The 13,409-nt window shown below is 41.2% G+C and overlaps 1 protein-coding gene across 1 annotated transcript in view; it reads left to right on the forward strand.

Moving 5' to 3' along the window:
• clmpb (CXADR like membrane protein b) overlaps positions 1 to 13,409 on the forward strand; it is a 65,001-nt gene that overhangs the window by 42,126 nt on the left and 9,466 nt on the right. Inside the window, exons 2-3 of the mRNA XM_040131716.1 lie at positions 6,706 to 6,857; positions 12,073 to 12,277. Of these exons, the coding sequence (XP_039987650.1) occupies positions 6,706 to 6,857; positions 12,073 to 12,277 (357 nt within the window). The remainder of the gene's footprint in view (positions 1 to 6,705; positions 6,858 to 12,072; positions 12,278 to 13,409) is intronic.

Below are 13,409 nucleotides of genomic sequence, written 5' to 3' on the forward strand. Positions count from 1 at the left end.
AAAAAAGAAAAAAAACTTACAGCCAATGACAATCACTGTTTTCTTTGTGCGAGAGACTGGAGTTCGTCTAAGTCTTCTGCTTGTCACTCTTTCCATTCGGTCATATGTCTAGCTGTGGTTTTTACAAAAGCTACATAAAAGTGGAAAGAATTAAATGTCAGGCTGCTTACACTAATGTGCAGTGTCTCAGTGTTCTCTTTCTTTCTCAGTTTAAATGTATATTGTGCTTATTTTTGGAGCTTTTGTAAAGAGAACCCAAACCCAGAATAGTAAACTTGTACAAGGATGGTAAAAGCAAGCAGAGAAGCAGAGTTTGTCATGCAGGTTGGTAAGAGAATGTTGCATGGGAATGAAAAACCAAAGTGCAACCCTTCATGAGAAGCTCTGTGCTCTTTGGACCGTTTCAGACTAAAACCAAAAGATTTATGGAGCAGCTGTAGCATCTTGGACAGCTACACCCATATGTGTGGGTGACGCCAACAGATGCAGTGTTGATAGAATGCGTATAGCACTGTAAGCAGGTTTCACTGACTCCCCCTCCCTTGGGGAATGGTGTAATTAGCTTTTTCCCCCATCTCGTCCCTACTTCCTTATTTTGCTGAGGGAAAGTGCAAAATACTGGGGGAAACTAATTTCTGATCTATTTTTGGTGAGTGGGATGGTCCCTATCGCTTGGCATGACAGCAATGACGATGCCATGAAAGGGATGCTAATGAAGGCAATAAGAGCATCATGAGGTGAACATTTACCACAGGGCCTTACATTATTCAGACCTCAGTGGAATTTCATCTCCTTTTTCCCATTCCCATCGGTCCTCCCTCTCTTTCCCCACTTGCCTTCCCCCTCCAGGTTCAAGGGATTATCGGGGGGATGACTCTGTTCCTTCTTTTCCGCCTCAAACCTAGCCATCACTGTTCCAGCCTGAGTTCTTAGAAACTTCTCATCAAAGATGAACATGAACAGGATGGCCCTCACTTTTAGAAGTTTTCCTCTCAAGCGACTTATTCCCCTTGTGGCCCTCATAGTGCTACAAATAATGGAAATATAAAGGGTGACACTTCAAAGCTAAATTGTATATAACCAATAAGCAATTATTACTTTCTCATGGCATTGATAGTAATACTTACAATTTTTGTAACCACGCAAGTAAAGCAGTGCATGATAGTGAGCTTTTATAAGGAATTCATCATTACTTTATGATTATTTTTCTTTATATTTGTAATAGGTAGCTGGCTAACATGTACTGTGGCTGTGTTAGCTGAGAATGGAGGTGATGTGATCTGAATATAATTTTTTTTTTTTTTTTTAGATTTCAGCTCTGTCTGGCTGGTGTCATTTTTCAATAAATGATACAATGTCAGTAAAAGCTGCTTGTCAGTAGGATGTGACACTTTCCTTGAGGGGGCAGAAAAATGGCAAGTTGTGGTAAGATAATCGTGAAGTAGTGATATATTTCTAGCATCACATCTTACGATACCTTAAGCAAGGGTGGTACAAAAATAGTAATAAGTAATGAGGAGGGAGGAAAGACTTATTCAGGAACTACCTGTAAGCTATTGCTAATTAGCAGTTATGTCTTATTTGTTCCTTACTCATTCCATGGTAATGACTCTATGTACCTTACTGTAAAGTGTTACCGACAAAAGCTCAGTGTCAGCAGAAGGGAGCATCGGTCGCTGGGTGTGAGGCAAAAAAGGATTATGGGATTTTATCCCTTCAAAGAGCCAGCCTCCAGTCAGGGAAAAAAACAGCCCCTTTGATTTTCACAGAAGCAACACATTCATGAGTTGGACCTTGAAACTACAAGGAGACTAGTGTGGTGTGCCATATGCAAAACATGTGTTTTAATGGGGCATGATAACTTGGTACATTTTAAGAGACTTACCCCTTAAGAAGCTGTAATTAAAAAGGGAGTTGTGGCTATAAGAATATAGGACTCTCTCACAGGGTGGGCATGGGGGTTGTTTTTGTAGGCACTGAGTTTGCACTAACAACTGGAGGTGGCCTCTTGTCTGCTGAGACGTGAAGATTTCATGGCATTTCTAGCAAGTCTGTCTCCAAATACTCAAAGATATCAGGAAAGAGTAAAGGTCAAGATGTATCCTCTTATCTGTGAATCTCTGTGCCACATTGGTGGTATTTATAATATATATGTTTGGCATTTGAATAGTCAATGCAGGTCACACAAGAGCACCGTATTATTGGTGGAAGCAGTCACAGCCTTTTAAACAGCACACTGAGCTGTGGGTATTTCACTATTGTCTAATCAGCCCTATGCTCCTCTCAGCATGTCCCCAAGTCAGCTAAAAACTAGCTTTATGTCAGCAATAAGAATGCATGAATTGTATTTATATTTGCCATGTCAGATTTTGCTGGTTACATGCATGAAGTCCTTTATTTTAGGAAGTTTGTATTGAGCCATAAAATTATTTTTCTCCCGCATTTAATCCTGTCCCTTGACAAACCTGTAGTTGACAGGAGAAACGGTTCTAGCACAGATTGGCAGGGCTGGGAGATAATTGTTGCAGTGAGGCTGTACATGTTACTCAAATGTGACCTGAGTCTATATGCCTGATGACAGCTGTATTCCAAATCATAGGGCTTGTGCACTGTGGCAACAATTTACTTTCAGAAAAAGATAGTCCCTCGCATCTCTGTTATGCAGAGAGGCAGCAGTGGAAGTGTCTTTGTGACAGAGCATGTGTTCCCTTAAAGCAGACTTCATACACACCAGCAGTCAAGCATGTACATAAAATGAAGATGGGCACACGTGAACTATACAGGAAAAGCAGCGCGAATGCACACAACAGGAAATTGTCAGTGGAAAATAAAACCATGATACCTCTTATTTTTTTCTCCTTTTGTGAATCTGATAACCTTTGTCTAAACCCACCTTTGTGATGGTATAATCCTTCCTCCACACCAGTGACTTACAGTAAGTGCTCAAAATAAGGTATTGCACCATCCCTCCACCCCTCCCTTAACCCATTTTTCTCTGTTCTTTCACTCGCCCCTCTATCTATCTCTCTGTCTCTCTCCCCCCTTCTGATCTTCTGTGTTCGAGTACCAGAGGTCATATGCTTTGGACATGGCAAAGGCCCCAGCCAGGCCAATGTGCTGACTGAGGGGATATGGGGCTTGACTTTCGGCAGTGTGAAAGAACCAGGCCTGCCTTGTTTGTCTGTCTGTCCGTCTCACTGGCCACACTATAATAAGATTGCAGGGCTCTGTAAGGCGGATTTACTGGAGCACAACTCCCCCTAGGGCCTTTTCATAGAAATTGGTTCCTCCATATTTCACCCTAGCCTCTCCCTCTCTTTCTTTGTCAAATGTGTCTGTCTTTCTCTCTCTCACACTCACCCTCTTTTTCTAAAGCTCTGGTTTTAGCTCCCACTTTCTTTTGTTAATTATGATATGCTTCTTTCCTTTCTTTCTGTGGGTTAAGATTGAACCTAGCCACAAATAGAAGCATGAAGCTGATCCAAACGAAGCTGAGAGAAGCAGATACAATGGAGGCGAAAGAGGGATGGAGGATATGGCCTGGGATATGGCACCAGCTACTATATCACAAGTCCTCTCCACATCTATCTCTCCCTCAAGATGGCCATGTTCATTTAGATGGCCTTTCCCATGTCCTTATGGAATCTCATAAAGATATGTGAATGCTTACACAGTACTGGGACCAGGAATGTTATGTAGGTTTAAGGTACATAACATTACTGCAAACTGAAATCCAAGGTCATGAACCCAAACATGACGGATAGTACAGTTTTTCATGCTGCATAGCTGCCACAGAGACCAATTCTGTTGTGTCTTATAGTTGATGTTGATACAAATTATGGGGTCTTGCACTCCAACCGTCCCAGCTGTGCACACGGTGAATGAGGCCAATCCAAATGCGAGCCCAAACTCACATGAAGGCAAGCTTATTTTGGGAGCACTGTGTCATCCATTCCACAGAACAAAAGCCCTTCTGCAAGACCATGAATACTGTAAGTGGGAAAGTGGGGAGCAGTGATTGTATACTAACGAAAAAAAAAAACCTATTATTTGTCTGCCAACTCTGGCAAAAATGAAGACAATTTTCTTTACATCACATATACAGCACACAGTATTTGCCTTTTTTTTTTTTTTCTGTGAAATACGAACAATTTATGGCACTCAAAGCCTCACTGTTGCAATGAAGTACAAGTTTGATAAAAGCAAGCTGGAGTTTGTGAGCTGACCCCAGTCATTCTTTGAAGGTCAATATAAAGTAAGCTGGTTGAAAGTCAAGTACTTTGTGTGGGAAAAGATAGCAGTGTCCCGCTTTCTTCGGTCACCCTGGCCCTATCTATCTTTCACGTAAACTCTTCCATTTACAGAGCCTACAGTTTAAGCGGTGGGCAGTTAAGGATGAGGCGGGAGGTGAAAAAGGAAGCAGGGATTTCTTATCAGGCCTGCTACACGGTGCCGGGTTCAGCCCTGGGCTGCTGATGGGTGTTGGAGCACTGATTACAGAGGCTAGCCTGAGGAGCCAAGGGGAGATGGTGGGCACAGGTCTCCCAGCAGACCCCTATACCACCATCAACTATTAACTTGCACCATTAGGTCCAATCAACTGCACACACATACACAAACACACACACACACACATACACAGTCTGACCATCCTTCCGCTTCAATATTCTTTATACTCCAAAGCTCTCTCTCTCTACTCTGACATCAAAACTAATATCAGTGGGGAGCCCACAAGATGAATGACTCTGCAAATGCTGCGTTAAAAAGTCATAAACGGGGATACCTTTAGGGTCCAGGAGCTCCTCTATTTTTCTGCTGACTAATGATTTGAACCAAGCAGGTGGTCCAACAGAGCAGACGGACCTCAGTAATTCATCAGTCGTTGGCTTACGATGGGGCACACAAACACTCTGCCAACCATGAAGTACTCTCTCTCTCTTTGTCTAACTGGTGAAAGCCAATTGGAAACCTTAAATTTGACTGACACTGAATAGCCCGGAGCTTGGGTTTATAGTCAAGGCTCACAAAGTTGAGATGGAGTTTGAGCAAAACTTGAAGAACTGTTGAAATCCACCAGATGATGTCATCTGTATGGGTGAATCTCTGGTGGAAGAAATGGTTTCTGGGAGGCCTCTGTGTCCTGTGTCAGCACTGACTCATTGTTTTCACAGCACAGAGCTGACATTTTCATTGGCCCAAAGATCACTTATGGGACAGGGTGTTGGCTCCTGTGAGGGTGGACCAATGGACAAGTGGACAGGCGCCCAGTGAGTGCTGATGCATTCACAGGCCACATTTGGCCTCCTGTGGAACAACTGACAGCATGTGATTGTGTCTGCAAAGCACCAGAGCATTCTTTCAGTGACTAGCTCTGGGCTGAATCACTCCACCGCAGACATAACAACTTTGAATATTGAATGTACATAGCTATGGCTCAAATGTGCCCCACACCGTGATGTGTATTTATTCTGTGCAAAGAGGAGGACATATTGAACCTCTGAGCATCTATTAAGCAGCATTACAATGAAAAGGAGATGCAACAATATTTACACAACTGTACATTCCTGCATGATTCCAAATGAGGATCTGCCAGGTTGGATGACTTTATTTAAGTACTCAGAATAACCTGGAGCTATTGGTTCATTCGGCAATTGAATTAAAGGCAGCTAGTTAAGATAAATGTTGTCGAGCCATAAATATCTGTCAGATTCGAGTGTGTAAGCTCAGCAGAGCTCTGCAGAGTTTCTACCAGGTGGAAGGATTCAAATATCTCAGCAATGCCCTCCCAGACACACACACACCCACACACACACACACACACACACACACACACACACAAACTATCCATAGCTTCCAGAAAGCCCCCACGACGCCTCTGGCTAATTCCCCTCAAGTCCGCCGGGCTGTCCAGCATCCTCCAATAAATTAGCCTTGCTGCTTCCCCACTGAGACACAGGCCCTGACAGTCTGGCAGGTGCCCAAAGTCACTCACTTCTGCACACACATAATTATTGCTACTTCCTACTGCAGTCCAAGATCTTCACTGAGCAGATCTGAATGCATTTTTTTTTTTTTTTTTTTTTGGTATTTGTGTGATTCATAATTTATTTGCAATAGCTGCAGGTGTCCTATCTCAAACTTGTTTCCATTTCGTCTTCTTATGATAATAGAAAAGTGGCCAGGGCTGGTCTAGAAAATTTTAGTAATTCAAGTGACTCAGTAATTGTATCTCTTCAGTCTTACAGTAGAATTTCCATGTGCAGGTTGTGTAGCTCCTCAGTAGTCAAAAGCTCTGTACCTTCCCTTTCCAGGCCACAACTCCCCAAAGCTGCTGCTGTGAATAAGAATGTGTTCTTTGACCGCCCTTGTCAAAAGGGGTTAACAGAAAGATCACCATAATGCTTCTCTCTCTCTGACCTCTTATACCAAACTCTATTTTCTGTAAAAACAATCCCCATTCTGCCTCTCGTCAATGTCCGCGTGTGACATATCTTAGCATCTGTCAGATAGTGATTGGGATTCTGGGTCATATCTCTCAATGCGACTTCCATCTCAGTTTCCCTCCATCGGCATGGTTTTGCTTCCTATCTGCAGTGTCTGCAGTATTTCTCGAGTTTGGATCGCGCTAGTGTCCCCATCTGACATCTCTTTACCTCTCCGTCTCCCTTTTTTCCCTCTCCCCATCTCTCTCTTCCTCTCCCTCAGTTCTATTCAGCCTGCTGTCAGTGGGTGCCCAGACGGAGATGAAGAAGGTCGTTGGGGACAATGCCACCTTACCATGCCACCACCAGTTCCCATCGTCCAACTCTCTTGACATCGAGTGGCTACTGCAGAAACCAAACTCCAAACAGAGAGTGGTGAGATAAGATTCCTTTTGCTTTCTGTTTTATCCCCAGCTTTCCATCATCAAGTGGTGTGTCAATACAGTCATTTCACTGTACCATGACTGTAATAACAATGACAATAACAACTATAACTTTGGCTTTAGGAAATATTTAACCTACTGCAAAGTAAAGTAAAAAAATAATGTATTGCTTCTTTGACTACCAGCAAGAGCAACCTGATAAAATTGCTACGGGCAGAATATAAACACGAGAACAATTTAAACAGATTTTTCATGACTCTGAATCCCGCAGACTTTGTAACCTTATGAAATGACATTGCGAACATCTGTGCTAAAACACAAACCTCTGTCTAGTGCTTCTGTATTTTTTATCCCCACCCTCTCTCTCTTTTACGCACAAACCTTATTATCTTTCTTCTGTCTTTCTTCCATGAGTGATTTCCAACAGGAGCCACAGTAGTTGCACTTCAACGCAATGCCTAAAGTTACTGTGGCACTTCAAGTTTTAGAGCCTTCCACAAAGGAACAATCATGTTGCAGAATGTTCCCCAACTCATTTTGTAGTTGCAACCATGGACCCTTTACTTTCAACTTTTTCTAGTCCCGAAAGGGATAACACTAGAACAATTTCACAATTTAAATTAGCATTTTTTACAAATATGACTTTCCACACCTCTAAGAACACAGAGAAATAAGGTTTTCATTGGAATGTTTTAAGCTAGCTAGAAATCACTAACTCAAACTCACATTAGCTAACAGACAAAGCAGCATTACTGCTGCAATACTACTGCTATATTTTTCCTTAAAAAACTTCAGCAGAGAGTCCAGGTTCTCTAGAGATCTTATTGCCCACTAACTCACTATCATAAGACAGCTGGGGTAGGACTAAGACTACGTACACACTGCTTCATAAGCTCTGAAACAGTGTGCCTTCACACTGTTTCCGAAACGTTAGCTAACTGGATAAAGTCTGCGCTGATATGAATATTTTCGGGGATTTACATCATAACCCTGAATTACATCTGAGCACGTTAAGCATCTGTCTGTCTTGTTTACCTACAAATTATCTACCTCATAAAGAAAAATTAGCAAACAATTTTATGATATGATAAAAACAAAGCAGAAAAAACCTTTGGGTTATTACATTTTCTACTATGCTAGGAAAAAGCTCCACTTACAGTGATAATTCCCTCAGTTTCCTTTGCTGAAAGCTAGAAACTACACAAAACATGAACTCAGTCGATGGCAGCAGACTCTAGACTTTGTCATAACTTCCAGCCTATTCTGTCCAAGTAAAGTATCACCTGGCGGAAAGTCTTTAAATGCCCTTAATATTGTTTTGTTGTCTTACAGCCTCTGAAGACATTTTGGTATCGTTTCACCGCTTTTGAATCATTGCTGTTCTTTAACCAAACTGAGCGTAGTATCTGATAACAGACGGTACAAAAGAAAGTCGGAAGAAAGAGATTTCCTTTCTCCTTGGAAGTCGTTTGTTCGTGCACTGATGTGTTGGATAGCACAGAGAAGTTTAACGCTGTGGGAAAGAGAAGAAAAGGAGAGTACGGAGGGGAAACAGAGGGGCTAGGAAGGAAAGAAAAGGGAAAACAATGTGTCTTACGCTTTGATGATTCAGAGGGGGGCTGCCACATTGCAATGAATATTTAACGGGAAGATAACATTGAAGGCGCTATTAATTAAAATCAAATGTCTGAAAATTTGATTAGGGAAGAGACTGCGCCTGTAGCTGAATGAATAAATCATTCTTTTGTTCTGCTAGAAGGCTGTGTTGAGAGGGAAAGAGCATCTTGTCAACATTTAGCCTCTGTTAGCAAATGTACAGACAACATGTGTTTAGGACACAGAGGGGCTAGAGACAGGGCTTATCTAGATGACCAAAATTCATCTAGACTCATCAAGATGGATAGTAAAGGACTGGCACCCCTGGTTTTCACTGTGCTAATCTGCAACCATAAGTATTGTTACTCAAAACGCTGTGTGATACCATAGCGACAGCTTTGGCACGGACCTGGAGGGATATAATTTTCCCAAAAATGTAACACAATGAAAAGTAGGCTGCTTGAAGCTAAAATTCTTAACTTTCCACACATTAACATCCTTTCTTGAAAAATACACCAGGAGCAGTGTGATATTAATTATGGCTTACTATATGCTGTTTCAGTGCAAAAAATCTGCCCTTCCAGCACACAATTTTGAATGTACTTTATTGTCATTTATTATCAATTGTCATGCACCAATACTGAAAAAGCGGAGAGTGTCTCAAACATTGGCAAATAATATAGTTCTGTTCTGTGTTTCTTCTTCTTCTGTATTCACTATACAGATCGATACGTTCATGATATATTCATTAAAAAGCATCATCATCATCGTTTTTGAAAACAAAACCTAAATGTCTTAAATGTTTGAATGTAGTCTTGGTTTGTGTGTAATCTGTTTTGAAAGATCTTTAAAAATCCCTCCTTGATCAGAGAATAGGTGACTAGTAATCATGCTAGCTATCATGTTTTAACCAAAGTATCATGTATTATATGAAAATAAGATACATAGATGTGAATCCAATATTTTTGTACAGGCAGATACAGTATAGGAGTTGAGATTCTGATACTGAAAATATATATTTTTTAAATTAAAAATACTTCTCCCTGTTGTTGACAACAAACCTTCTAAGTAAACAAAAACACAATGTAATCAACCGATCAATTTTAAACATTTTTACTGTAGTAAGTAAAAATAACTGAACCAAAGTTTTCATCTAATGACTTCTTTGGAGTCTTTCATATATCCATTCAAAAAAGCCAGAGATGGCAGGGACACTCCATGTCTACATACAGAATTTTCAATTTTTTACTGAATAAACAAACCACCTCATTTTAATTGCAAACTATGCAAACAGCCCGAGGTCATTGTACTAAATTATCCTTAAATTCATCTCACTCACTGGCACTTTAACTATCCCTCTATCGGTCTCAAAAGCATGTGTTCAGAATACACCCAGACATAACCAGAAGCAAAAATACACATACACAGATAGTAGAGCTTAAACTCACACATATGTGAGTAATAAATGTCCAGCTCATGAGGGCAGTAGAAGTGTGCCCAGAGGCAGATGCTTTTAAAATATGTTCCACTTTGTTTAGGTGCCAGGGCCGTGTGGCTTTGTGCCTGCAGCTGGGGCACAGTAATGTATGTCTGTTTGCATGCACGGTGTGTTTGTACTCTGCATGTTTGCTTAGAAGCTAGTTTATGTGTGTAGGTCTGTGCATGTGTGTGTGTGTAAATGGCCAGTCGTCACCTGTGATCACAGCAGGTGCCCCTGTTTCTTAGGCACTGATGTGCTGTGGCACCGGCATTTAGCAGTCCCCATCTGCAGGCTCTCACTTGCCCTAAGTAATAGGCCACTGTGACAGCTGTGTTTGTTTGTGTTTGTGTATGTGGATGGAGGGAGAGAGAGATATGAGAGAGAGAGAGAGAGAGAGAGAGATGTGGGGAGGGGGGTGGTCGGTGGGTGGGTTTTGGGGGAATGGAGAGAAGGGAAATAAGCAAAGACAAACAGGCAGAGAGGAGCACGGGTTTACAGATGTTGCATGTGTACAGTGAAGTTTCAAATCATCAGATTTTTCCTTTGAAGACAGTCTTTGCAAACATCAGTGAACCTTGTGCTAAAAATAAAAGGAAAGAGGAAATATAGATTGTGTCAATCGCAAACCGTAACACAATTGTCTTTCTCTGCAGTAGCCTAATTTTAATGTTTGATTCAAAGTTCTGATAAAGATGCACTTCATCCGATCATTGTTTCTTTATATGTTTTATATTTTATTTATTTTTTGAAAAATACAAAAAGTTCACAAAGAAAACAAAAAACCAGTGTATAGACAATAACAGTATGTACCCACATTAGTATAAAGATGCAACTGCATCACGATATGCATGCATGTACGTCAGCATACGAACATAGATACGGTACATACATGCACCTTACACATACGCACACATATACAAATCTGTTTGTTTGTATGAGTGTATACATGTGCAACTTACACATACTGTATACATACAAACATAGCCTATGTACACACATACTGTATGCATACACATATGTAACACGTCAATTCATAGTATTGATGTTCCTCAAAAGACCACCCCATTGTGTCATATTTATCACTATTAAAAGGTGTGTGTATAATATTTCTGGGAAAAATGAACTCATGCAATGCTACTTGTAAGTGATTCTTTATATCAGCACAACAGTCACTACAATACATTTTTACTTCTTTGTTGCTAAGTTGCTGCTGCTAAATAACAAACAAGACAAAACTGAAGTAAATATAGCAAAGTGAAATATTATTTATTTATTGTCTGAACATATAGTCTAGCTTAGTGTGCACTTTGGGCTATGTTGGGTATGAGACCTTGTTCGGTGTTCTAGTCAGTGTGCTGACATCACATCAGTGCCACTGTGGGTTCTTCAATCTTTTATCTCAGCCCCAGAATAGATTTTTATTTGGACAATTTGACATCTCCGTCTGTAGAAAAAGCATAAGGAGATAACAGTGCTCGCAGACAATCAGCTCAATGAACACTGGCAGGATGATGGCATTCCAGCAAATTCATTCATTTGTAAAATATTATTACCCAAGTGTTAATTAATTATAAAGTGATTGTTAACAGTGTTACCCATGAGTGCTGGGATTCTGTTTTCCTCAAAACTGTGCACCCAGTGAGGGACCACGTGGATATGTCTGAGCTGTGCAGACACCATCATTAGAGTTATGCAGTTTTAAATGTTAACGGCAGGCTACCGGTCAGATATATCAAGGGTATTACTGTTGGGACATAGAAATGAATGTGTATTCACCAAATGTGTTGTTCAAGTGAAAGCCTTATTTGGGGAGTTTGTTGCATTAATTAGATGAATACCGACATCACCAACAGTTAAAATGTTAGTTTACATAACCAGGTCCAAGAGGAAAGTTCTTTTAAGAGGAAGAGTAAAGCAGGTGAGCTGTGATCTATCCCTCACGTGATGCATTAGGAGCTTGTCAAACCAGAGGTTGGTATGTAGGATTTAGCCCCTAAAGATCACTTCAGAAGGACATATGCCTGCTAACTTTCCTCCTGAACAGCAGTTTCTCTCGCTCTCACAAGGCCTGAGTTGAATACAACAAACATCATTAAAATAAATGTCTAATTTTCTTCTCTTCCATGTCTAGATCATTACCTTCTTCGGGGGCCAGGTGTACACCAATGAGGCAACGGGCAGCGAGGCCAGCCGTCTATCCTTTGCTGGGGAGTACCTGGGTGGAGACGCCTCCCTGCTGATCAGTGACCTGCTGCTGACCGACTCCGGGGAATACTACTGTAAAGTCAAGACTGGGGGAAAGTACCACTGGAGCCAGGTCAACCTCATTGTGCTGGGTGAGTGTTCTCAGACACACTGTAATGCATACACACACACACACGCGCGCACGCACACACTCAGGTTACAGACAGATACACACGCAGGTAGACACGCTAATGCACGTCTGCGCACATGCCATTAGGTTATGAAGAGACCTGAACCCATTTGTAAACGGAAAATGGACATACATACACACTCTCTCTCTCTCTCACACACAGAGCTAATCACTGGATCATTAGCCCGGCACATTTCCTCCGTCATGCTGAATGATCTAATGATTCAATTAGATTCAGACAGTGCGATTTGATTTTGCTCATGCTGTTTGGGTTCGTTTGGATTGGCTTGTTGATGAGGTGAGACCAGAAACATGCAACTGGGTCTGGAAGAGCAAAGGACTGATTGATAATGTTAGAGACTATGTTACATGGACAAACATCAAGTTGAATTCATTTCTGTCCTCTATATGATCTTTGAGAAAACAGGCAACAGACTCTCCAAGTTTGAGGTACATTCTCTAATGAAATTTAGTAGTTGAAAATGACATTGAAAAAGGCAACTGTCATCAATCTAACTGCTGATAAGCTACTTAGGAAAATTACTTTACAAGTCATGTCTTAGCTCTTGCAACTATAGAAAAGCCTGTTTTGGCCTCATAAGCCACAGCAAAGTCATCATTGTACATTGTATCCCACTCGTTTCCATTCTTTTTGTTATAATATACAGATGGTTATAAATGGCTTAGCTTTACAGCTAGCTCAGTGGTAATATGTGTCCCTGCCTGCATATCTCAAATAGCTAAACAACTCTGAAGGACAGACAGCAAAAGGGGAATGGCTGTAGCACAAAAGCCAGCCACAAAGTCCGGCGGGAGGAGCGAGATCGTTTTCAGTGTCAGAAAAGCAGGAGATTTATTAAAACATCATGGGAGATTAGTTCAACCCGCAGTTATTGGTTTTCTAATGGAACAGTCTGTTAATCCTCTCGCTCGCACTCTCCTCTCTCTTCCATGAAGACATTTCAGTGAGTTAGTGCCTCAATTTTTACAAATTGCCCTCAGCTTTGCAGTGACACTTTCGATTTTGAGAGAGCCGAACATTTGCATTTTTCTCTCACTCCCCACACTAAGATAATAGCTTGGCAGCCGAGCTG

This window comes from Xiphias gladius, chromosome 7 (genome assembly GCF_016859285.1).
Source record: "Xiphias gladius isolate SHS-SW01 ecotype Sanya breed wild chromosome 7, ASM1685928v1, whole genome shotgun sequence".
Lineage (NCBI taxonomy): Eukaryota > Metazoa > Chordata > Actinopteri > Istiophoriformes > Xiphiidae > Xiphias > Xiphias gladius.